At 45.8% G+C, this 23,559-nt stretch overlaps 1 protein-coding gene across 1 annotated transcript; it reads right to left on the bottom strand.

The window, feature by feature from the left end:
* Nucleotides 1–630: 630 nt before the first annotated feature.
* Nucleotides 631–3,872, bottom strand: LOC147983197 (zinc finger BED domain-containing protein RICESLEEPER 1-like). Its single transcript, XM_087539457.1, has 3 exons — nucleotides 3,703–3,872; nucleotides 1,290–3,020; nucleotides 631–1,191 (listed from the first exon to the last, which is right to left on the bottom strand). The coding sequence occupies exons 1-3, from the start codon at nucleotides 3,710–3,712 to the stop codon at nucleotides 1,157–1,159; spliced, it is 1,776 nt and encodes a 591-aa protein (XP_087395583.1). The 5' UTR covers nucleotides 3,713–3,872; the 3' UTR covers nucleotides 631–1,156.
* Nucleotides 3,873–23,559: the final 19,687 nt, after the last annotated feature.

Genomic DNA, 23,559 nt, shown 5'->3' with positions numbered 1-23,559 from the left:
CAAAGTTTTAAAACTTTGACTTGAGACCAAAGCTAGATGTTCACTTATTCACGGACGGAGGGAGTACACTTCAAAACAAATCTAGTGATACTACTTTAGTGCCATAAATGCTGCTACTTTTCCTGATAAAGTTGGTCAAAGTTTTAAAACTTTGACTTGAGACCAAAGCTAGATGTTCACTTATTCACGGACGGAGGGAGTACACTTCAAAACGAATCTAGTGATACTACTTTAGTGCCATAAATGCTGCTACTTTTCCTGATAAAGTTGGTCAAAGTTTTAAAACTTTGACTTGAGACCAAAGCTAGATGTTCACTTATTCACGGACGGAGGGAGTATGCGCTTTGATGAGATGTGTCACCAGGAGACCATCATACACCACCATTTTCCCCTTCTCCGCCATGAGGGTGATGTTTTTTTCGTTTTTTTGAGCCGCATGAGGGTGATGTTGGATACAAAGCAAAGAAGTGATGTATCCATGAAGGAATTGGAGTGATGCTTCTGTTGGGGGCGGTGTCTTGTCATGTGTGATATCATTAAGCACATACTAAACTCTCCACATGGTCATGAGAACGACCATATATACGGGCCGTCTCTGATGGAGGAACAAGGAGAGAAAACAGCAACTCCGGATCATTGTTACATATCGTTTCCACCCGCGGGATTGGCCAATCCAACGCCACAAGAAAACTCAGATAGTCTGAACTTCCTTTACCGATACATCAAACTGGTGCAGCATGGCTGCACGAGTCAGTCAGACAAACAAGCACCAGAAAGAACTTGAGCAGAGTATAGGACTACCACCTTCTCACTCTAACACAACATGCATGTAGCAAGTGAACATTACTGCGTACATTAAGACATCCGAATATAGGACTAATTATCGAATATAAGCACTTTAGCATAGAGGGTGCGCGTAAGGACTATGTATCTGAAACTAGAGGTCCTCTACTCACCACACACATAAGATTCAGTACTGCTCCACCGGTAACTTAACTAGTATCCAGAAATTGTGTTAACACCATCCGAAGTGCCTCGCAGTTTTCCATCTTTGAATCCTGCATCGTAGAGCCATTGTTTGGTCGCATCAATTACAGGGGCACATTAAGAAAGCGGCTCACTGGAATCTTGGATTCAGCCAGGAATGGTAAAGTTTTCAATTTTGAAGATTTGACCCCACACTTGTAGTTCCTATAAAGAGTAAGACACGAGGATTTCAGCTATATTAAAGACTGATCAGATAATAATGAGATAAAATCAAGAGAGAGAAGAAAAGAGCAAGGCACTACCAGCAGGTGCGAGCCAGTCCTGAATACAGACAAGACTCTCAACCCGGTTTTTATTACCGGACTCAGACATTACTAGCCTCGCAGTTCTTGTTGCTGCAGCCTTGCAGTCAGTACGGCGTGGCAGTGCCAATATATCGTGTGCCATCCGACCGATTGAAGGATAGGTCAGGCTATGTTCCTTCCACCATTGGAGCACAGAGGAGTCACCTTCTGGAAGCAGTTGTGCCTCTTGCAAGTAATCTTCAAGTTCAGTGAGTGGTCGCTGACGATACGGATATTCAGTACATAGATATAACTCATGCAGAATATCTCTACCTATGAACTTTCCCATCCTAATTTTAGACCAGGAAGTGCAGTCAGGTTCTTGGGCCTGGTTTGAATATTCACCATAGAGGTTAAGCAGTGTGTCATGCACCTCGCAAATAAAATCATCTATGTCGCCGTCCACGGTATAGGCACTTTGCACAGTGAAGGCTTGTATGCGTGACTTGATGTGTTCCAGACGGTATTTAGGATCCATGACCATAGGCATACAAAAATGCAAGAAACAGAGTTTCCAGCATTTCTTGAACTTCTTTTCCATATTCCGCCGCATAACGGAAATTCCCTCCTCCTCCTTGTCACGTAAGAAGACTTCGGCGAGTGTCTTGAACCTATCAATGTCAGTATTGCGAAGCACCTTTTCCTTCACATTCCACACCTTATCAAACACTTTATCTGGGCTAGGCAATTTGTGGACCAAGTCCTTGTATCTATTGAAGTCTTGCAAGTATTTACAAATTTTCTGTGCTTTTTTCCAGTCATCCGCTGATGCATATCTGCGCTTGGGATAATGTGCTAGTGAAGGGGTCGGATGCATCCTGGAACACTTGCTGGTGTTCTCCATGATTGTGTCAAGTTCGTTCAGCCCCACCTGAATAACCTCATCAAGTAAATGAGTTGCGTAACGTGCCACAAACAAGCTCCGGTTTGCAGCAACTCTGTTCCTTTTCTGAAGACCGGTTTTGACATTTGAAGCCACTGAATCATCAGTGAATGCGTCATCCAGTATGATGCTGAAAACCTTGTCATCAAGACCCCATTCTCCAATAGCTCGCAATATGGTATGACTTAGTTCTTCTGCACTGCAAGAGGGGTCCACGGGGCTAAATTTGATGATCTTTCTCTGCTTCTCCCATTCGTCATCGACATAGTGAACAGTCAAGCACAGGAATGCCTGCAGTGGACTGAGGTGCCACACATATGCACTCAGGCAAACGCGGCATGGTAAAGCTGTTAACTTCTCCCTCAGCTTGGCCTTTTCTTGATCAAACAAGTTAAAGGTCTCATTCTTCAGGTCGAAGCGGGATGGAATGTTGACCGCAGGATTCAGGTCAGCAACAAGCTTCCAAAAGTCACCTTGTTCCACCATCCTTGTTGCGTGTCCGTGCATGGCAAATGTCCTGACGAGTTCTTCACGAGAAATGTTCTGATCGGTCCCTTCATTCTTCTTATGCTGATCAGTTGAAAGAACTGGCAAAGCTAGATTCTTCTGCTCGGGTGCAACAGGTTCCTCATGAGACCCATTCTGAATATCCTCCAGATTCTTTTGCCTCTTCTGAGTCTGAATCCCAGGGCTGCACTTGGAAGTGAGTCTTTTCTTTGGCTTTGCGCCCAAGAGCAGAGGAATAGGGGTACTGTGAGTGCTCTCATCTTGTTCATTGCTGGCATTGCCAGCTGCATGTTCCACACCTAGGCATAACAAAATATTAGTATTTCTTTTTATAAGAAATATTAGTATCTCAGTATGAAACAAGTTGAGGTAAGTATTACACTAAAAATAACCCTGCCAGGAGAGGTTAAATGAACATGCCTTTTGTTTTCCATATACAGTACAATAAGAGGGTTAACTGAGTTTCAGGTTTCAGCTGAGAGGTAAACTTAAAAGGCACAGTGGCTGGACATGAGGCAACTTGAGCAAGGATCTATCACGAACCAAACATTGTCCAGTCCGCTTGAAGAAAATTGCATGCACGAGATTAACCGCTCAACTTTTTCATACAGGAGGATAATCAAACAGACGTAGTGGACTAATCAACATGTCAGCCGTGCCGTATATGTAAAGCACCATTGTACAACCAAGCAAAGAACGCTATTGAATAACATTTGTGGAGATTAATCAACATTTCAACAATATTTGTGGACTAATCATCAATATTCGTACAAACAAACGTCGTAATATTTGACTGTCAGATTAATGCTAGTAACGAAATGAATCGCCCTTGACTCCTCCTTTTCCCCTTTCCCTGGGCGCAGTAGGTGACCAAGTAATTTCCATGTGTAATCAATGGAAAGGGGAAAAGTTAAAAAAAATCCAGAGAGGAAACACGAGATTACGGATCCGTCGCCTCGAATAGTCTCAAAAGGGACTCACCATTCACCATCCTCTCGTCTTCGGTGGTGCCGCCGCAGCCGGGATTGATTGGGGTTGTGCCACGCGCGCGCTGGAGAGGGATCGATCGGACGGGATGGCCGAGCGGAGTTGGGGCCCTTGCCTCTGCGGCGGAATAAACGGGACCCCAACAAATAATTGGAGGGAACAGGAGCCGGGCTTTCCCGCGGTTTTCCCCCCTCCTAGTCCCGCCAAGGCCTGGAGGTTTTCGTCGGGTCATGGGGTGGGTTCTGTTTGCACATAGGCCGGCAGCCCAATACTTTGAGGCCACTATGGTCCATTGGCCACCACTACCATTTTTCATCTATCTATCTATATACCCCTATAAAAAAAAGAGGAGCAAATCCAAACAATCATATTCATCCATCATTAAAATCTAATGGTTCTTAATCCTCTGATATTTAACGCTGCAAGCCACGCATTAAGCCCACTAACCCATCGATCGCTAACCCTCACCACCGTTAAAAAAAACGTTACAAACACGACTTTCGCCCCAACGGACGCCACAACACGACCGCACGACCTCTCGCCCCAACCCCCCCCCCCCCCCCCCCGCCGCGCCGTTCCTCCTCTCGCCGCTGGAGGGAGCCACCGCCCCCCGCTGTTCCTCCCTTCGCCGCGGGAGAGAGCCGCTCCCCCCGCCGTTTCTCCTCGTCGCGGGGAGCCGCCGTCCCCTGCCGCTCCTCCCTTCGCCGCGGGGGCCGACGCGCCCTTCACCGCGGGAGTTGATGCCCTCATCCATCTGCATAGCCCCGGCTTCCTCTCCTCCGCTCCGAGACCGTACGCACCCTTGATTTCGACGGCAGTACCACCAGGGCGCATCACCTTCTTGCGCCTCCCACATCGGCCTCCATGGTCGTTCTCCTCCGTACCCAATCTCTGTCTATAAGCTCCATGTGCATCAGTAGGATTGAGCCGGTGATCTAGATCGAGCAGGTCGCAGGAGCTTGGCGGTAACACCTCATCTTTGATCTGGTTTGTAGGCACGTGTGTGTATGATTAGTTTCAGCGGCTGCACGGCACACGGCGTTGCAGTAACACGATGCATCACGCATTGAACGGAACCGTAAGGCGACGAGGCGACGCGCGCGTGCACACACTGGCGTCAGAGACACGGTGTCAAGCAGCGGAGAAGGCATCCGGCAAGGCAACCACCGGGTTCTCCTAATTATCTTGACCATTTAGGGCATGTATAATGGTTGATAAGATAGTTTTATCTTAAGTTTTGCATGTAAATTAGAGATGACAAAAAAACATGTCTACAATGGGTCATCTCTTAGCCTTATCTTCAATAATTAGTTGTTCCTAAAAATATGGTGAGACAAATTGTGCTAAAAGATCATCTCTTGTCTTCTCTTAAATAAGATAAGACAAGATTTCTCTTATGATTTCTCTCTCCTCCACCTCATCATTTATCCTACATGGCACTCTTAAGATATAACCATTGTACATGCCCTTATTCATCTGCTACTAACGGAAATCAAACAACAGCATCCATGTCACCATCTCCCCATATACCTTGTACTGAACACCAAACACCACTGCTACTTTGATTCAGAACGGTGATTAGTCTTGCCTAATTCTCTAGATCAAAGCATTGTGCTATACTGCTTCCCAGCGTGGAAACAAAAACTTTTATATATTACAATTCCTTTGCTATTTCTCAGTATCTATTTTCTGAATCCCAGTTTTTGTTTGATTATTAATCGACGAGGCAAAAGCATATGCTTCTGTTTCGAAATCATAGTTTTGTTTCTCAAAATCATATAAAAGCTTGAGAAGTCACTACTAGAAAAAAGGCTATAGATGGAATTGACACTAATAGCGCACCAGACATGTGGTGCGTCATTACTATATACTAATGACGCACCATGTGTTGGTGTGCCATTAGTGTACCATATCCACGGTGCGTCAATAGTAATTTTTTTTAATTTTTTCAAAACTACTAATGGCGCACCGTAGATGTGGTGCGCCATTAGTAACTTGACCCAAACATTCGCCCGAATGCATCCTTGGACCGCCTTTTCAGTTTCAAAAAAAAGAAAATGATAGAAATGTCAAAAAAAGAAAATAAGATTCCCATGTGATATGTGGTCTAGTTGTTAGCAAAATTTACAAACATGAATTTTTGACTTTTTTGTAAAATCTTTCGAGAATTTGTAAAAATGGGCATAACTTTTGCGTACGAACTCGGATGAAAAAGTTTTTTATATGAAAAATCATCTACTCGAAAAGTTACATCCGAATTTAACTTAACAGGGGAAACATTTTCATAATCCTCAAAAACCTAACAAAAAAAAGATACGGGGCCTTTAAGATATGGAGAGGCAAAAAAATTCAAAAAAAAAAAATAATTCAAACTTACTAATGCATACCTGTCCATGGTGCGCCATTAGTATCTTCCCGCTTTCAAAATTCAAAATAAGTCAAAAAAATAAAAAAAAAATGTTACTAATGGCGCACTTGCCCATGATGCACCATTAGTATCTTCCCGCCTTCAAAATTCAAAATAAGTCAAAATAATAATAATAAAAAGTTACTAATGGCGCACCTGCCCATGGTGCGCCATTAATATCTTCCCGCCTTCAAAATTCAAAATAAATAAAAAAATAAAAAAAAGTTAGTAATGGCGCACCTTCCCACGGTGCGTCATTACTATGCCGTATATATGGCTGGGCGTGGTCCTCTCCTCCTTACCTCTTCATTCTTCTCCTCCACTCCATCTCCTCCTCTCCTCCACTCCATCTTCCCTTCTCTCCTCCACCATACTACCCTCCTTCTCTCCGGCGACCTCCTCCTCCTCTCCGGCGACCTCCTCCTCCTCCTCTCCGGTGACCTCCTCCTCCTCTCCGGCGACCTCCTCCTCCCTTCCCCTCCGCTCCCCTCACGGTTTCTCCTTCCTCCTTTCCGGTGAGCTCCTCCTCCCTCCTCTCCTCCCATTCCCTCATGGTTTCTCCTTCCTCCTCTCCGATGCTTCGGTGAACTCCTCTCCGGCGACCTCCTCCTCCTCTCCGGCGATGTAGGCGAGCGCCTCTCCGGTGACCTCCTCCTCCTCCTCTCCGGCGAACTCCTCTCCGGCAAAAGAACACGACAAAAGAACGTACAAGAGCCAAAAAACGAGCAAAAAAGAGCAAAAAATGGGCAAAAAAATCACGATCCAGATCCAAATTCAAAATTCAAAAATAGCAATGGCGCACAGTAAGGGTTAGACGGTGCGCCACTACTATTTTCCCGCCTTCAAAATTCAAAAATACTAATGGCGCATCGTGGCCTATACTAATGGCGCACCAGTGGCCTATACTAATGGCGCACCATGGCCTATACTAATGGCGCACCAGTGGTGCGCCATTAGTATACCAGATACTAATGGTGCACCAGTGATGCGCCATTAGTAAAAAATACTAGTGGCGTGATACTAATGGCGCACCAGTGATGCGCCATTAATAGGCAAAACTGATGCGCCATTAGTAGCCATTTTCCTACTAGTGAGTGTGCAGAGCATCCAAATGCAACAACAAAATTCAGGTAAAATATTCCTCTAATCCTCTTCCAAGATATTGTGTCTTTGTTGGAACCGCTCTCTCACACGGATGGATGGAGATAGAAGAAGGAGGAGCACGCAATACACTGGAGTTTCACCCGGCTTCACAGCCCCGTTACTATTTAGAGCTCCAACTGCCTCATGGCTACAGGCACAAGCACATCACTTAAGTAGTAGATGCACGCGCACAGCTCATCGGCCACACCGGCCACTAATCTATGCACCTACGCAGGACTTGGCCTCACAACCGGCCACTAACCGCACGTACTCATCCACTCCTAGAAGAGCTCACCTAGCTAACTAACTCAGCCATGCATGTAGGAGTAGCAAACTTGGCCAGCACACTCGCCAACGGCCTGCTCTATGTGCCAGACTGAGTACACACGCTACACACATACGCCATGTTGCTGCGTCCCGCACGTCCCGTCCGTCCCGCGCGCCACCGACGAGCCCGACGGCACCAGTGTGTCCCGCCCGTCCCGCGCGCATCCGGCGCGCCCGACGAGCCCGACCACACACGCCGTGGCTTATTCCAACACACACCCCCTAAGCCACGACCTAGAGTAGTCCGTCGTCGTCGATGTTGTAGCCGCCACCGCCCTGATGTCGCTGCCAAGCCTGCCACCGTGCCGCCGTGCCCTTCGCGCGCAGTCCCCACGTCCCCGCGCTCCCGGCCCGCGCTCCCACCGCGCACGTACGCGATCTGCGCAACCAGATCCAGCGCCTCGACACGGTCCACTCCCGCGGTCCCGACGTGCCCGACGCGTCCGGTGCGCACCCATAACACGCACCGGTCGCGCCCGGCTCGCCGCCGCGCTTATTGCCCTACACCGCTGCGCCGTCAACCGCAGCGCAGCGCCTCCACGGTCGTCGCGCCGAGCCGCCGCGGCCTCTGCGACACCACGCAGGTCCTCCGCGACCTCCTCGTCTCCGCGACCGCCGCAGCTCGTCGCGCGCACGGCATCACGCCACACCGCCGTGGACTCGCCGCGCGTTGCCGACGCCACGCGCTCGCCGCACGCCCGGCATCACGCCACACTGCCGTGGACTCGCCGCGCGATGCCGACGCCACGCGCTCGCCGCGCGCCGTTGCCAAGACCTTCATGTCCGCCGCGCACCGCGGGCACCGCGGACGCCGCCGCGAGCCACGGCCGCCCCTCGAATCTGGCTCTGTATACCAATTGTTGGAACCGCTCTCTCACACAGATGGATGGAGGTTGAATAAGGAGGAGCACGCAGTACACTGGAGTTTCACCCGGCTTCACGGCCCCGTTACTATTCAGAGCTCCAACTGCCTCACGGCTACAGGCACAAGCACAACACTTAAGTAGTAGATGCACGCGCACAACTCATCGGCCACACCGGCCACTAATCTATGCACCTACGCAGGACCCGGCCTCACAACCGGCCACTAACCGCACGTACTCATCCACTTCTAGAAGAGCTCACCTAGCTAACTAACTCAGCCATGCATGTAGGAGTAGCAAACTTGGCCAACACACTCGCCAACGGCCTGCTCTACGTGCCAGACTGAGTACACACGCTACACACATACGCCACGTTGCTGCGTCCCGCACGTCCCGTCCGTCCCGCGCGCCACCGACGCGCCCAACGAACCCGGCGAGCCCGACGGCACCAGTGTGTCCCGCCCGTCCCGCGCGCATCCGACGCGCCCGACGAGCCCGACCACACACGCCGTGGCTTATTCCAACAGTCTTTGCTAACTTGATGACCGCATGGTAACAGTCAGTTGTTGCTAATAGCCGAGGAGGAAGGCAGGGGCCTGGCAGCCTCAATGGTGGCCCTCCAGAGGCCATGGTATTCTGCGAGAGGCGGTGCACGGCGCCGACGCCAGTCTATGGGGCTGCGGCAACTTAGCTGCGGGAGCTCGGTTGTTTGGATACGTTTGGATCGCCGGCCAAAGGTTGAGCATTTTGGGTAAGTTTGGATCGCCACCAAACCTGGTCTTACAAAATATTGGCATGATTTATCCCGCTGTTAGCTAGATCTGAATTATAACTTACCAAATAATTGATTCTTTGTGTTTTGAGGACACATGCATGTTGATTCGGTGAAGCATAGGATTTTGAACTTGTTGGATCCTTAGAGCATCTCCAGCCGTTCGGCCCCCCAGGATGCATAAAAATCGTCCCCTGGGGGGCCGAACGGTTTTGCGCCCAGTCGTCGCCCCCAGCCGCCGAAATTGGCCCACTTTTCAGCCCCATTTCGGTGAATAAAGGGCACATATGGGCGACAATAGGCCCATATTCGGCATGGTTCGCCGTTGTTCGGCGTTCAGTTATGCACATAAATTTTTTTATCACATATTTCATCACAAAAATATCAAATACTTCAACAAAATAGTACAACAACAAATAGTTCAATACAAATTATATAGTTCAACAAATAAAAACTCATATTTCATCACACGTCGCGCCCGGCGTCGCCCTTCAGCCTCCATAGATGCTCTATCAGATCTTGCTGCAGTTGATGATGCACCTGTGGGTCTCGGATCTCCTGACGCATACTGAGATAGGCAGTCCAGGTTGCCGGTAGCTGGTGATCAACTTCGGCTAGAGGACCCTGCCTGTAGTATGGTTCAGTGTCAAACACTGGGTCTTCTTGCTCGCTCTCGATGATCATGTTGTGCAAGATGACACAGCAAGTCATAATCTTCCACATTTGATCTTTCGACCAGGTCTGAGCGGGGTACCGGACAACAGCAAATAGAGATTGGAGCACACCAAATGCCCGCTCGACATCCTTCCCGCAAGCCTCCTGAACCTTCGCAAACTAGGCGTTCTTGCCTCCTGGCACAGAGTTTGAGATCGTCTTCACAAATGTCGACCATCTCGGATAGATGCCATCATCTAGATAGTACCCCTTGTTGTAGTGCCGCCCATTGATCTCGAAGTTCACCGGAGGAGAATGACCTTCAACAAGCTTGGCAAAGACAGGAGAGCACTGCAGCACGTTGATGTCATTGTGAGTTCCTGGCATACCAAAGAAGGAGTGCCAAATCCAGAGGTCCTGTGTGGCCACCGCCTCAAGCACCACACTGCAACCGCCTTTGGCGCCTTTGTACATCTCCTGCCAAGCAAATGGGCAATTCTTCCATTTCCAATGCATGCAGTCGATGCTTCCAAGCATCCCAGGAAATCCTCTTGCTGCATTCTGTGCTAGGATCCGAGCAGTGTCTTCCGCATTGGGTGTTCTCAAGTATTGTGGTCCAAACACTGCCACCACTGCCCGACAGAACTTGTAGAAACACTCTATGCTGGTGGACTCGGCCATGCACCCATAGTCGTCGAGTGAATCACCGGGAGCTCCATATGCAAGCATCCTCATCGTTGTCGTGCACTTCTGGATGGAGGTGAATCCAAGAGCGTCGGTGCAATCCATCTTGCATTTGAAGTAGTTGTCGAACTCTCGGATGGAATTCACAATCCTGAGGAAGAGCTTTCGGCTCATCCGATAACGGCGCCGAAATGTTTTCTCGCCGTGAAGTGGAGCATCGGCGAAGTAGTCAGAGTAGAGCATGCAGTAGCCTTCGAGATGATACCGGTTCTTTGCTTTCACCCGCCCAGGCGCCGAGCCACCTCACCGTGGCTTTTCATTGCTCGCCAGCAGCTGGGCGAGGGCGGCGAGCACCATGAGATGCTCTTCTTCCTGGACGTCGGCCTCGGCTTCCTCCTCCAGCAGCGCGGCGAGCGCTTCCTCGTCATCCGAGTCCATCGCCGAGGCAAGCAAATCACCGAGCACCTTGCGCTCGGTGGGCGTGTACCCGCCGCTAAACCGCGCCTCCGCGGCCGGAAACGGCGGCCGGAAACGCCCAGCTGCTGTTGGAGGGGCTGCCGCGGCGAAGCGCTGCTATTTTTCCGGCGGGGAATGGCTATCTAGCGGTGTAGGGCGGCGGGCGGCGCCGGGATATAGCTACTGGTGGCCGAGGGCGCGGGGGTGGGAGGCGAGTCGGGGAAGAAAACCTTGACTTTTCCCCTGACGGTGTGGGCCAGCCACGCTTTTCCCTTGCGCCGGAGCCCCCAACTGCTCCCCAGTGTGCCAGGTTCGGCCTGTGACCGCCGGGCGGAAAAAGGGCTGAACCGGCGATTTTCGGCGTCGTGGGGGCGTGATTGGGGCGTTTTTTCCGCGCCGGCGCCGAAAAAGTGGCCTGGGGAGGCCTGTTGGGGGCGCGGCTGGAGATGCTCTTAGTTCCTAAACTTTGAACACAATTGATCATCTGTCATTTTTGTTGATTAGAGCTTGAAATTGCATCCATCCATCTTGTTGACAGTACATGTATTAGACTGACGAGGCAACAAAGCTGATGCATGCTGTATATTAAGTCTGATGTTATTACCTTGAATAATATATGTAAAAACTATGTCGACTGAAAATTCAGTTAGTATGGCTTGCAACGATACTATTATAAGTTCCATTGCATGTTATACTCCAGTAACATATATCGAATTAGCACATGGAGCTTATAGACAGAGATTGGGTTTAATACTTGCATGCATGTAGTCATAATGATACTGTGCTACTTCCTTTCCATTCCTTCCTTGTATGTATGCAGATGTATTAATGAATCCGGTTAATGAAAAGAAAAATTGGCTTTCAAAGCAGTCATTAAATTTTACCTTAGTACCTGTAATCTGAATTTGTTTCCTTGTATAAGGGAATGGAGGGAGTATCTTTTGTTGACTGATCACTTAAACTCTGAATTTCAGTACCAAACCACACACATACCAAATATATGTTGCCAAATGTTCTGAAGTCTTTTGGCTTCAACCAAAATGGAAACTTATGTTTTTGCCAGAAAAAGGTAGGTGACATGGCTACAAACCAAACAACGGAGACTTTCCAATATCTGGGTCATGCCCTTGGTTTGGCCATGCCAAATTTTGGCAATGCTGCATGGGGCTCAAACCAAACATACCCACTATTATTCCATGTCTAGATGTAAACTGCGTTTTTGATGTCTTGTTCTTTGGGTTTTGATTGTTCTCTTAACAAATAGGACGAGAATCATGCAGGCCAATGAATTTGAAAGAATCTTACCATCGCTTATCAATGTCTTTGAAAGTTGATGTTTCCTGTCCAGTGTTGATTCACAGCTGCTTATGGCATCCTCTCAGCATAATGGGATACGGACACCATTTCAGAACCTAACGAACACTCGAAATTCAGGTAATTATATATCACCAATTCTTGCCTATGCCATTCCCGTATCCTCATGGACACCGGCCATTAGTGAATAATTACTTCAGCAATAGATAAAAGGTACCCCCTCCATTTCAGTTTGCAAGTCATGCGCGTATGCGTAGGTTGCCAATTTTATCACCCTACTATAAACTATATAACACAAAAATTATACCGTTTGAAATTAGAACATCTGGAGTTTATAATGATATGTTTTTTGTAATATATGACTTCTATTAGGTTGGTCAAATTGACGACCTAGGGGTACGCGCACGCCTTGTAAACTGAGAGAGAGGGAGTAGGTCTCTTTGCTAGACTGGGCAATATCCAATTACTTCAGCATTAAAGTAACACTAAGAGTGTCTTCTACATAATGAAGATGTCATTTTAGTTTTCTTTAGTTTGGCTTCACCGGAATATCTAACCTTTTGTCTTCAAGTGGCATTTGTGTTTCAGTAAAGTATGCGTAAGTTCTTGCTAAGATAGTGGTGATCCTGCAGTGTGGTGTCTCTGTTCATCAAGCTCTGGTATTGAAGTAACTATTGTCAACTGTTGCTTTTACATTTTGCATGTATTCTTGTGCAAACAGAGTTACCAATGTTGCAGGTGCAAACAGAGTTATTCTTGTGCAAACCTGATTATCTACTCATGTATATCATCATTATTGCTACAACTAATTGGAGCAACTACAAGCAATGCATCAGCTAATTGGAACATCAAGCAAGCAATGATGATATACATCACATTGCTACATGCTATAGATTCAGCAAAGTTCAGGTTCTGTTGCTTCAAGCTTCAGGCTCAGGCGCCGATGACAAAGTGAACAAAACCAGTATCTATAGCATGTCGGGTATGTCTCAACTGCCACAAGATGCCGACCGTCATCAACATCACCAACACCAAACATCAACGGCGACCTGGGAGGCTGCAGACGGCAGTAGAAGCAATGCAGGCAGTGGCCTAGGGTAGTGCAAGGGGCAATTGGGATGAGCACGGGAGGAGCTATCGGGAGCAGCAGGTCTGGAAGAAGTAGAGGAGCTGGCAGCCAGGAACATCGGAGGCAGCAGCGGCCGGTAGAGGTGTGGGCGGCAAAAAAGAAAAGGAGTGTTGAATTCATGAATTGGCCCAAGGGGCAATGTCCATGTAAAAAATATGAAGGGAAATATGTACATGTCCTTCAACTGCTTATTCAGCTGCACCTTTCTGCTGCAAATTTCTTTAACATGACGTGATAGGTATCTAGCTAACTTCCATGTTACATAGGTAATTTGATTCTTATATATGACGGACCAAATTATTCTATTTCATTGTAAAATTACATTGTGCGAACTCGATCAGTCTTCTCCAGATGGTGCGAACTCGATCATCCATGTCATAAGGATAGGGCGATGCAGCCAACCCATGGCACTGGCAATGACATAACAATATACTTTCCTTTTTATTTTTGTGTAAACCAACTAATTAAATAAATTACAGCTATAGTAACATCAAAATAAACATATTTGAAAAATTATACTCATTGGTGGACCCACCACTGGTTGAAATAGAGGTCTTTACAATTGCGTTTAATGATCAATAAAAAAACATTTGTTGAATTGTATCCATTATTTTGATGAAAACTCCACTATTTTTAGTATTATTACATATTAAAAAATAATAATTTTTATCCTAATGGAGACGTGCGTTGCACATACACATTTACTAGTTCACTTGAAAAAAAAACACTAGTATCATTTTCATCCTCACACGCTCTCTTCCGCTACCCTGTGGGTGAAGGAGCCCCACCACCCGGTTTTGCGAAGATACATGTGGATGCTAGTGTTGCCAGATCAGAGTTGGGAGGTGCGGCGGCAGCAGTATGCCGTGATATGCAGGCGGTCGCTACCTAGTGAGCTCATCGATGGTGGTGCCGGGAGTCACAAACGCCGCAGCATTGGAAGCAATAGAATGTCGAGAGCCTTTTCATTGGCAGAGGACTTGCTACTCCAGGACTTCATAGTTGCATCATATTCCAAACAAGTGACAGCAGGCATTAATAGAGACACGAACAACTCCTATGGATGCATCATTACGGAGATCAAGCATCGGGCAGTTTCTTTCAATTCCCTCTCCATGCTTTTTTTTTTGCGGAAAAATTCTCTCCCCATGTTAGTAAATGGAGTATATGCGAAAGCTAGAATGAAAAGAAGGAAAACTGTAAGACTGACCGCAAAATAAGGTTTTTGTAGATTTTTTTATTGTGCCATCTAAAACTCCAGTTGCACTGATGAGTAAAATAAATAATCATGTAATAGCAATAAGTTGCTTGCCGCTGAAACCAGGACAATGGTGGATGAAGGGCACGGAACTGCATCATGCAGACATTATAAGTAATCTCACGAGGAAATGAAAGAACAAATTAAGATTATTTAGATTGCACATAACAGAGCACTAACTCTCATAATGAATCTAACATTCTTAAGAAGTTGCTCTCCACTTCTACCTATTCTCTCAGCATGCACACTATCCACATCATCACCATGCCACATCATCAATACTAAATAGGAACAACCCACTAACTCATCCTATCCTATATACACATAAGAAGTTTATCCCCACTATCTATTTATCTTAACATGCAAGCTATCCACGTCACCACATATGCCCCACATGCCACCTCAGTTGTGTGATTAAATATTTCTTCTGTACTACAGAACCCATCCCTGGACATCGAAGCCGGTCGCTTTCTCTTCCGCTCCATCAAAAACTGATGAAGTCTAAACGCTCCATATGCCATGGTTACTCCTGAACCGAAAAGACCCTCTGTTTCTTGCGTGAGACCACGTTTAAGCAATCCCCCCATCGTTATCTCTGCACGTCCTGCTCTCTCTCTCACCGCCGACTGCCTCGCAGCGAACCGCGCCTCCGGCCTCACATCCTTCTGCCGCCCCAAGCGCCTTGCCGACGGGTTAGTGCTTGCGGACGATCTACCCCTTCGGCGGAGTTGCCGTGTGGCCGGCTGCCGTGCGGACTGTGGATCCTGAAGCGCGCTGCCGTGTGGACTACGGATCCTGAGCACGCGGGCGCAACTCTGCACGAAGAACTCGCCATCTCTCGTGTGGACGGTGGGAGGAGCCTGGATCCTGAAGCACGATTAGAGTTTTTTGTTTTTATTCCTTCGTGGGATCAATATTACGCAAGTGAAGCTTGCATCTTATTTCTGTCTGTTGACTCGGTGATTGGTGTATATGCTGGATTCATTTGGTAATAATCATCCAACAACAAATTATTCCTCATTTGGTATGTGAGGCTGCTTCGTGTTTTTATCAGGATGGATGCTCCGCCCAAGATCCGCGTGGATGCTGGTGACCATGAGTGTTTCCCCACTTCTCTGTTTCTGCTACAGGCCACGGGATACTGATCTAAGACATGCATCCTCAGACCAAATCAATGTTCCATGCTCAAGGCCATCTGCAGTTAGAGACTGTTTTCATACATGACCACGTCAAACCGAGGAGGTACAGATGGTCATTTTTCTTGGTTTTCTTCAAGTTGTACACCTTATGTTTATTTTATCTCGTGATGTATCTTTGCTTTGTGCAATCTGATAATTTATCATAGCTGACCATGTATTGTCATTATTGTGCATCCCAGGGCCTGATCAGATTAAGTAATGAGATGTATGATATGCTAGCTGATATGCTTCTGTAGAATTGGAAAGAATAATAGCTGATAATGTTCAATTGTATGGAAAGATTGTTTCTAGATGACGATAGAAGGTTTAATATAAATCCTTACGATGGACTTTACTTGATATTATCTAGAATTTGACCTTTGTTATGTTGTGCCTAGATATTCAGAGTGGTTTTTCAGATGTTGAAGCAAAGGCACAAAGTACCCAAAAATGTACGAGGATATCATAAATCCTTTTGGCGCCTTTTCGAGGAAGGTAGATATATCTTAACATAAATCAGCAAAAAAATCAGTAGCATGTACGTGTTATTTCTGGTATGTATTTGGTGTAAGTTTCAACCCCTTCTTATATTATTTTTTTGCAATTGCCACTCATCTCCGTTCACTAAGCATAGCTGGATGGTAGATCTATCTATCTTCCTCTGCTTCGGTATCTTCGTACTAAATCTAAATGAAGTAATCCCTACTATTTTTTTTTGCACAGGTGTTCTGCAGTTTACATATGTTGAACTGACAAAGTGGTTATCTTCTAGGTGTAAGCTATTTGCATTCATTGATTTTAAGTTGATAAGACTATATTATGTATACTTCTTAATTAGCTGGCTATGCTCTTCTCCACCTTTTTTGTGGGTCATAAATAAATGTGTGTACATCTTTTCTATATAGGCCTTCATGCTTCTGCGACAGTATCCGTGAAGTTTATTCAAGAGAGTAGAAAATATGTTCATGTAGTTCTTGATGCTGGATGTGACGCCTTCTATGGTAGCCTCCATCTAATCGGACCTCTGTACTGACGACAGATTATTTCCATTATTTATATGAAGAACATGTGGCACCAGACTTGAATGTTGGGACTTGGGAGGTTCACTACTTGCTTCATTGTAGATACTATCTCCAGCTACATTTAATGTGCTTTCTAACCACACGATCTTATTTTATGTAAATACTTTTGTTGCCACAAATGGATAGACATTGCTCATTTGCGGAACAGTTACCCACTGTATTGTAGGGATTAACTTCTTCTGATCTACCATTGACGGATCGTAAGGACAATGATACATGATAGATGGGAAGTTAAAAGCTAGAGTTGAAATCAGCTGAAATCCTGTAATTTTTGTATGGTACTACTTCTGTAAAGTAATATAAGACGTTCTAGATTACTACTTTACAGATGGACTACTGATTTCCCAACTCCATGCTATTTCTGTTCAGTTTTCATTCCCTGAAATGAAAGGCAATTAGAATAATCCTACTGTCCGAGGTCTGAAAACGAGAATTCATCATGTTTAAGATCATAAACCACAAAAACTGTAATTTTTTTCATTTGTTTAGTGTAGTTCATAAATTTCCATGCATAATTTCCTTTTGTTGCAAACAAATTCTGGGAGCAAGGCAATAAATTTGGATCTCAGTACTTATATATTTTATAAATTCATGCTCTTTATATTCATGCACTTTGCGACAAAGTAATCTGTACTTGCTTTGGCCAGAAAAAGAGAGAAATGGATACAGTACTCTTTTGCTCCGCTGATCATGATTAATTTTGTTCTTATTAATAAAGACTGGAGCTCCATTACTCTATCAAGTATAGGAAGATAATACACTGGCCAATATTTGTGTTTAGTTTTCATTCTTTTTTCAAATCCTTAGTATGCGATTATGGATATTGATTTACAACAAGAGTCACACATACTACACAATAACTAATACATAACTTTTCATAATATTTCCATTTCAGAATCCGTGTTTCTATACATTAAAAGTCATATGAGATTTCATATGCCATATCACACAATATTTAGTAACAAACTTATAAAGTAGTCACATTTGGCAATGTTTATAATTATACTGCAAGTATTGTGCCCATTGACTGTTTTTCATCTTAAGATCACCTATTTACAATGCAAACAAAGTTATTTGATTTATCCTAGTATCATGTGGATCAGACTAACAGTTCCCGCGGCAACGCGCGGGGTATTATCTAGTTTACTTAATTCAGGGATTTCACCATTGTCCATGTGTATCTCCCTTATTTGAAACCCATACAATAATTCTTTTCTCGAGACCTCATTGGTCAAACAACACACATATTGGTAACTTCCAACCACCTTGCTCTGCACATATGATGGCTGCCCAGTGCCACCAATACAACTATAGAAATATAAGTAATGCAAAGCATTTTCATAAGCTATTCTAGCAACAGGATATCTAATACCATGGTATCAAGTTATAATACTGAAATAATAAACATCCCTGAATCTATTATAATACCGAAATAAGCACAATAGCCATCAACTTGCTGTCAAATATATCCAACTTCACGCACTAATCAACCAGTGTCCAGTGGCATCAAATCTGCAGGAGTACATTTGCAGAAACTGTCACTAATTTATGCGGAGGACACTGACTGCACAATGCCAAAAAATTAGAGAGGAGGAGGCCGGCTACCTTGCAGAGAAGCAACAACGATGTAGGTGGCGGCCACATCGCGGCCCAAACGGACAAGGGGGCTGGTTGTGGAAAGGAGTGGTCATATGGCTGAACTGAATGAGGGATGAAGAGGGGGCGGGGAAGGAGCAAACAGTAGTGGCGACGACCATATAGGGCTAGGCCATGCGAGGAATCTTGTCAGCACTTCTGTGGTGGGATGGGATGGCGGTGGAGCTTGTGGGTGGCGCTAACTGCTAAGACGTCATGAAGGTCCTTTGAGAGAGGGTCGTACTTGAAGGGGACAACCTTCTTGTGAAGTGTGTCATCGGTGAAGGAGAAGGAGTAGTATGTGGCGGATGGCTACACCGCCGTGGATGGGAGCGGGCGGAGGAGGCAGGAGAGGTTTGGCGGCGGACGGCGCCAGCACCAGAGTGGTATATAGGAGCCGTGATTGGAAGGATTGGGTGGGAGGGCTGGAGATAGAAACTGAGGGACTTTGTGTAAATGTGGGGTGCAGTGCGGGCATCATTTTGCAAATTTTCCAAAACTTGGCTCACACGCATTCGATGCAGATCGGAAGGCTGAAAATGACATATGGCGGACACACTATCATCACCAACCGTGCTTTTTATAAGAATAGAGATACATCACACTTTAGTAAATATGAAAAGTAAAAAAATTGGTAAAAGGTAAGTGTTTAGGCATATACATTGCTAGGATTTTCACTGGGTTTTAAAATATAACAAATGATTTAAAATTTATTGTATTATTTTTACTAATCATTATAATATGACTGATGTAAAATTCATTATGGATCTAGAGTAAATGGAGGGACAAATGAGACCCAAGAGCCTCAAAAGTGTGTGATAGGGACAAATATTAGGGAGAAGCGGGATGTTCGACCTAGATCAATATGTGAAGGATCGTTCGGTCATAAGACTTTTGTCAGGAAAAAAGATGATCGATAAGGATATCGAAATCGCATCGGAGTCATCGGCTAGCTCTTCACGAAACCAGGATGCGACATGGTTAGTTGTTGCAGTCGAAGACAACAATGACAAATGCTTAACGATGTCAGGAGAAATCATGCGGCATGGAGCCAGGGGCAGGCCCACCTCAATTCAAGGGTATTCACTTGAATGCCCATTATTTTTGTCAAAAAACTAGGTATATATAGTATAAATACTCGGTTTTATAAGGAAAAAACGGTACTAATAGCCGAGAACGTGATAGTTAAGGATTTTAGCCCAAAACCAGACGCACCCCATCGTATTTCCCTCTCACCACACTACGACATGGCCCAAATCGTTGTAGCACGCACCAGAAAAAATAACCCATCGATCGATCATCACCTTAAGAAAAAAACCATCGATCGATCAAAGGACACGAACCGGCAGCGCCGCCCTTCCCCTGTTCTCCAGTTCTCTGCGCACCACATGCGACCCGTGCAGCCAACCGACTGATCGGCACGACGGCACCGCACGGCGGCCAGGGCCCAGAGCTGCCGTCGCCTGATCGGCGATGGACCGCAGGTGCGCGTGGTGGCGCAGACGCGCATGGAGAATCCAACCCAGATCTCTTGCCGCTTTTTTATTCTAAAGTTTCTGATCTCTGCAAACTACAGTAGGTAGTGGGATAGCAGGCGTGAAGGAATCAGGGGCAATAATTGATTCAATTCAAAGCCACAACCCGAATTCAGCTTTTGAAGGTAATAATCGCTAACTACATGTACTAATCCTTTAACCCCGAATTCAACTATGCAAAGTGTTCTAACTGAATTTTTCTATCACTATCGAACTGCATTCAGACAACAGGGCCTCGATTTTGTTCCCGTCTTGTTCAACAGGCTGCAGTATAGAAATATAAGACCAAGTAAATTAGTTTGACCACTGACCAGTTGCACTTCTACTTAATTATAATGAAACTAGAGACTAGTTTGCAGTCAATTATGAATTGTTTAGACATGAGAATTTGCAATTTGCCATTTGAATACGTAATGTTAAAATGTTTATAAATTGTTGAACAATTTTTTTACTTCTTAATGTTGAATAGTACCAAGTTATGATCATTTTTTATCAATATAATATATTATGTGATATCTTTTATATAGTTTATTAGAACTAGTATAATATGTTATACGCGCCAAAAGAAAGGTTATAGGCTTTCAAAAAAAGATTTCAAATTTTAAATACACAGTCCTCAATTCCTGGGCCCGCCCCTGCATGGAGCAATCATAATTAATTGGATTTTAAGGTTTTCTTTTTGCAAAAACACTTTAGAATGATTATTTGGTTAAGGTGCTCCGACCTCATATATACAAAATACCTTTTGTATATTCTATATCAGGAGTTCATGCACCTCGATCGAAACCCCTAAATAACTTGCCTCTTATTGTCCTTTGTGGCTATTCTTGTTGTGTGAAATGCTGCCATCACTTTAGCGCGGTCTGTATATGTTATTGTACACGAGGAGAATACACATGGGTGTGCATTATTAAGTTTTGGGCTTTTATGCACAAACTACACATTTCGCTCTGAGCGACCGGCTCAACCAAATATTTGGCCCTACATTAATCATAATAAATATAATCATTTATACTATTTTTTAGTACTTAATACATATATTTTTATCAAATAAAAAACATTGTAATATAGTATGGTAAATTTACACTTTGTTTTATAATAAATAATTCATTTTTAACACATTACACCTTAAAACATATTTAAAGTGAACACATTACACCTTCTTAGATTAATTTCTAACTATTGCATGAATGTCGTGTATATCACTTTGTGTGTGTTTTTAAATATCTTATTAGAGATCTTGAAAGTATATGATAGATGAAATATTTTGATAGCTGTCTTTGATTAGACACACGCAAATAAACAAATCTAGAATACACAAGATGTTCGCAAGGAACTTGTCACTTAATCATTTGCACATCACTTTATGATTTTCTGGTCAAATATGTCTTACATATTACAGTGGATTTGATAATCCGCTGATTTTTTAGTGTTTACTATGAATTTTGTACTGAAATAGCATTGCTCTAACTAAGATAACACTTAGTACAAATTACAAAGCATTCAACTTAAAAATATTAGTAGCCTAACTAGAAGAGAGTGGCACTTTAGTGGCCGAGCTACCTGCAGGCCGCTACCTCGGGCCGTGCAGTATAGCGCCGTGATGTGTGCTCGCTTTTTTTTCTCGTGCATATATGTTAGTAGCTGTTAAGTTGAAATACATGTGTGCAATGCACTGGTGTGCTAGCTTTGTACGTGGACCGCGGGTGCGTAGGGGATACACAAGCATGTCATGAGAGCATCTCCAACAGCCGCGCAACGCGCCGCACGCTAAAAACTCATTTGCCACATGCCCTTCGCCTGGTTTGGTGCGGCCGGCAGCGCTGGCTCCAACAACCGCACTAAAACTGAGCGCGCGTGCATAGTTCCAGCGGCCGCGCTAAAATGCAGCGTGCGCTAAACATTGCGTACATTCTTTTAATAAAACGATAAATAAAATTCATAGATGAAAACGATACATAGATATTTTACATAGTTTCATAGCATAGATAGATAAAAAAACTATGGTGCAACGATTTAAAAAGTTACTAGATAGTGCAACTACATCCTACTACCAGTCGTTGTTATCATCATCATCATCATTGCTATCCTCGCTGGCCTGGCTCGAGGTATCGAGCCACATGTCTTCCTAACGGTCATTATTAGACGAAAAGATTGACTGCCCACTATTTTCAACGATTTCGCACTGCGATAACGCCAGGGCCTTTCGCTGATGCCTGTCCAACCGCTCCGCGCGGCGCCTTGCCGTCTCCTCACGTCGCCTTGCCCAGAAGGCTTCCTCGTTGGCGACATCCTTCGGGTGGTGCCGGCGCCACTCCGCCATGGCCCGCTCGTCCTCCTCGGTGACGAGGAGGCGGCGCTACCGCCGAGCGTGCTCCGCACAGTCCTGTTCCGTGATAAGACGAGGCGGAGGGGCGACGTCCTGCGCCTGCTGGCGCGTTTGGACTTCCTGGAATTTCATTTGCTGACGCGGCATGTCCAGGCGCCATGCCGTCACATCGTAGGCGCGTGCGGCCTCGTGCGAGGTCCGGAACGTACCGAGGCCGAGTCGGACGTCGCCGGACCGAATCTCGGCGAAGTACCAGCCGTTGGGGCGCTGGCGGACGCCGCGGTAGCCCGATGCTCCTCGGCGGCGCGGCGGCATGGTGGCTCGTCGGTGGCTGGCGCTGGAGCGGCAAGGAGAGGAAGCGGTGGACGCGCTGGAGCGGCGAAGAAGCTATAAGACGCGTGTGACAGTGTGGATAGGCGCGTGGCGAGCGCCGCAATTTATAGGCGCGCCGGAAACGGCGCGTCAAAAGTAGCGCGTGGGCTGCCGCCCTTTCCCGCGCGTGCTGAAGCACGCGAAACCGTCTAGCGCACGCTAAAAACTAAGTTTACCGCGTGCGCCTTTTGGCGCGGCTGTTGGAGATACTGTGAGCCTGATGGGCTGATTTAAAATTAGCACATGTGGGGTGGTGCGATGTTAATTCTGGGCCCGTCTGGCGCTGCAGGCTAGCCTAACCTCTGAAGCGGTGCTTTTTCTTCCCTTGGTCAGATGATTTCATCCCCTTCCCTCGTCGTAGCTGTGTGGGGCGACCATTCACCATGGATGGACTCGAGTTGTTCTTTGAAGAAGCAGATTCAGGGTGAACCAGTTTGCCCTGCATAATTTCTCTTGCTCTTACTTTTTCCAAACTGAAATCTGTTTTGACTTGGATATCCTACTCCTTGATTTCGCAACGATTTGTCCTTGAGTCCTTCGTCTCCAGTTGTTGGTTTGGATCTGGCTGATTGAGAATCGTGTGTGTGCTCCAGGTTGATTCCTAGGCTAGATGCGGGTGATATTTTGGGTGGCGGAATGTTGTGTGAGTATGTGGTTGCTTCCATCCATGAAGCTGGCCGGCGCTCCGCTGAGGTGATTTCTTCTGAACCCAT

Source organism: Triticum urartu, chromosome 2A, assembly GCF_056163025.1.
Source record: "Triticum urartu cultivar PI428250 chromosome 2A, HENAU_Tu73, whole genome shotgun sequence".
Lineage (NCBI taxonomy): Eukaryota > Viridiplantae > Streptophyta > Magnoliopsida > Poales > Poaceae > Triticum > Triticum urartu.
Note: the sequence above shows the minus strand (reverse complement) of the source record. Positions and strands in the feature narration are given on the sequence as shown.

Bases quoted from the DNA above. Each gene is read 5' to 3' on its own strand.
- LOC147983197 (XM_087539457.1), bottom strand. The intron at 1,192-1,289 runs GTAGTGCCTTGC...TACTCTTTATAG, and splicing joins GGACTGGCTCGCACCTGCTG to GAACTACAAGTGTGGGGTCA.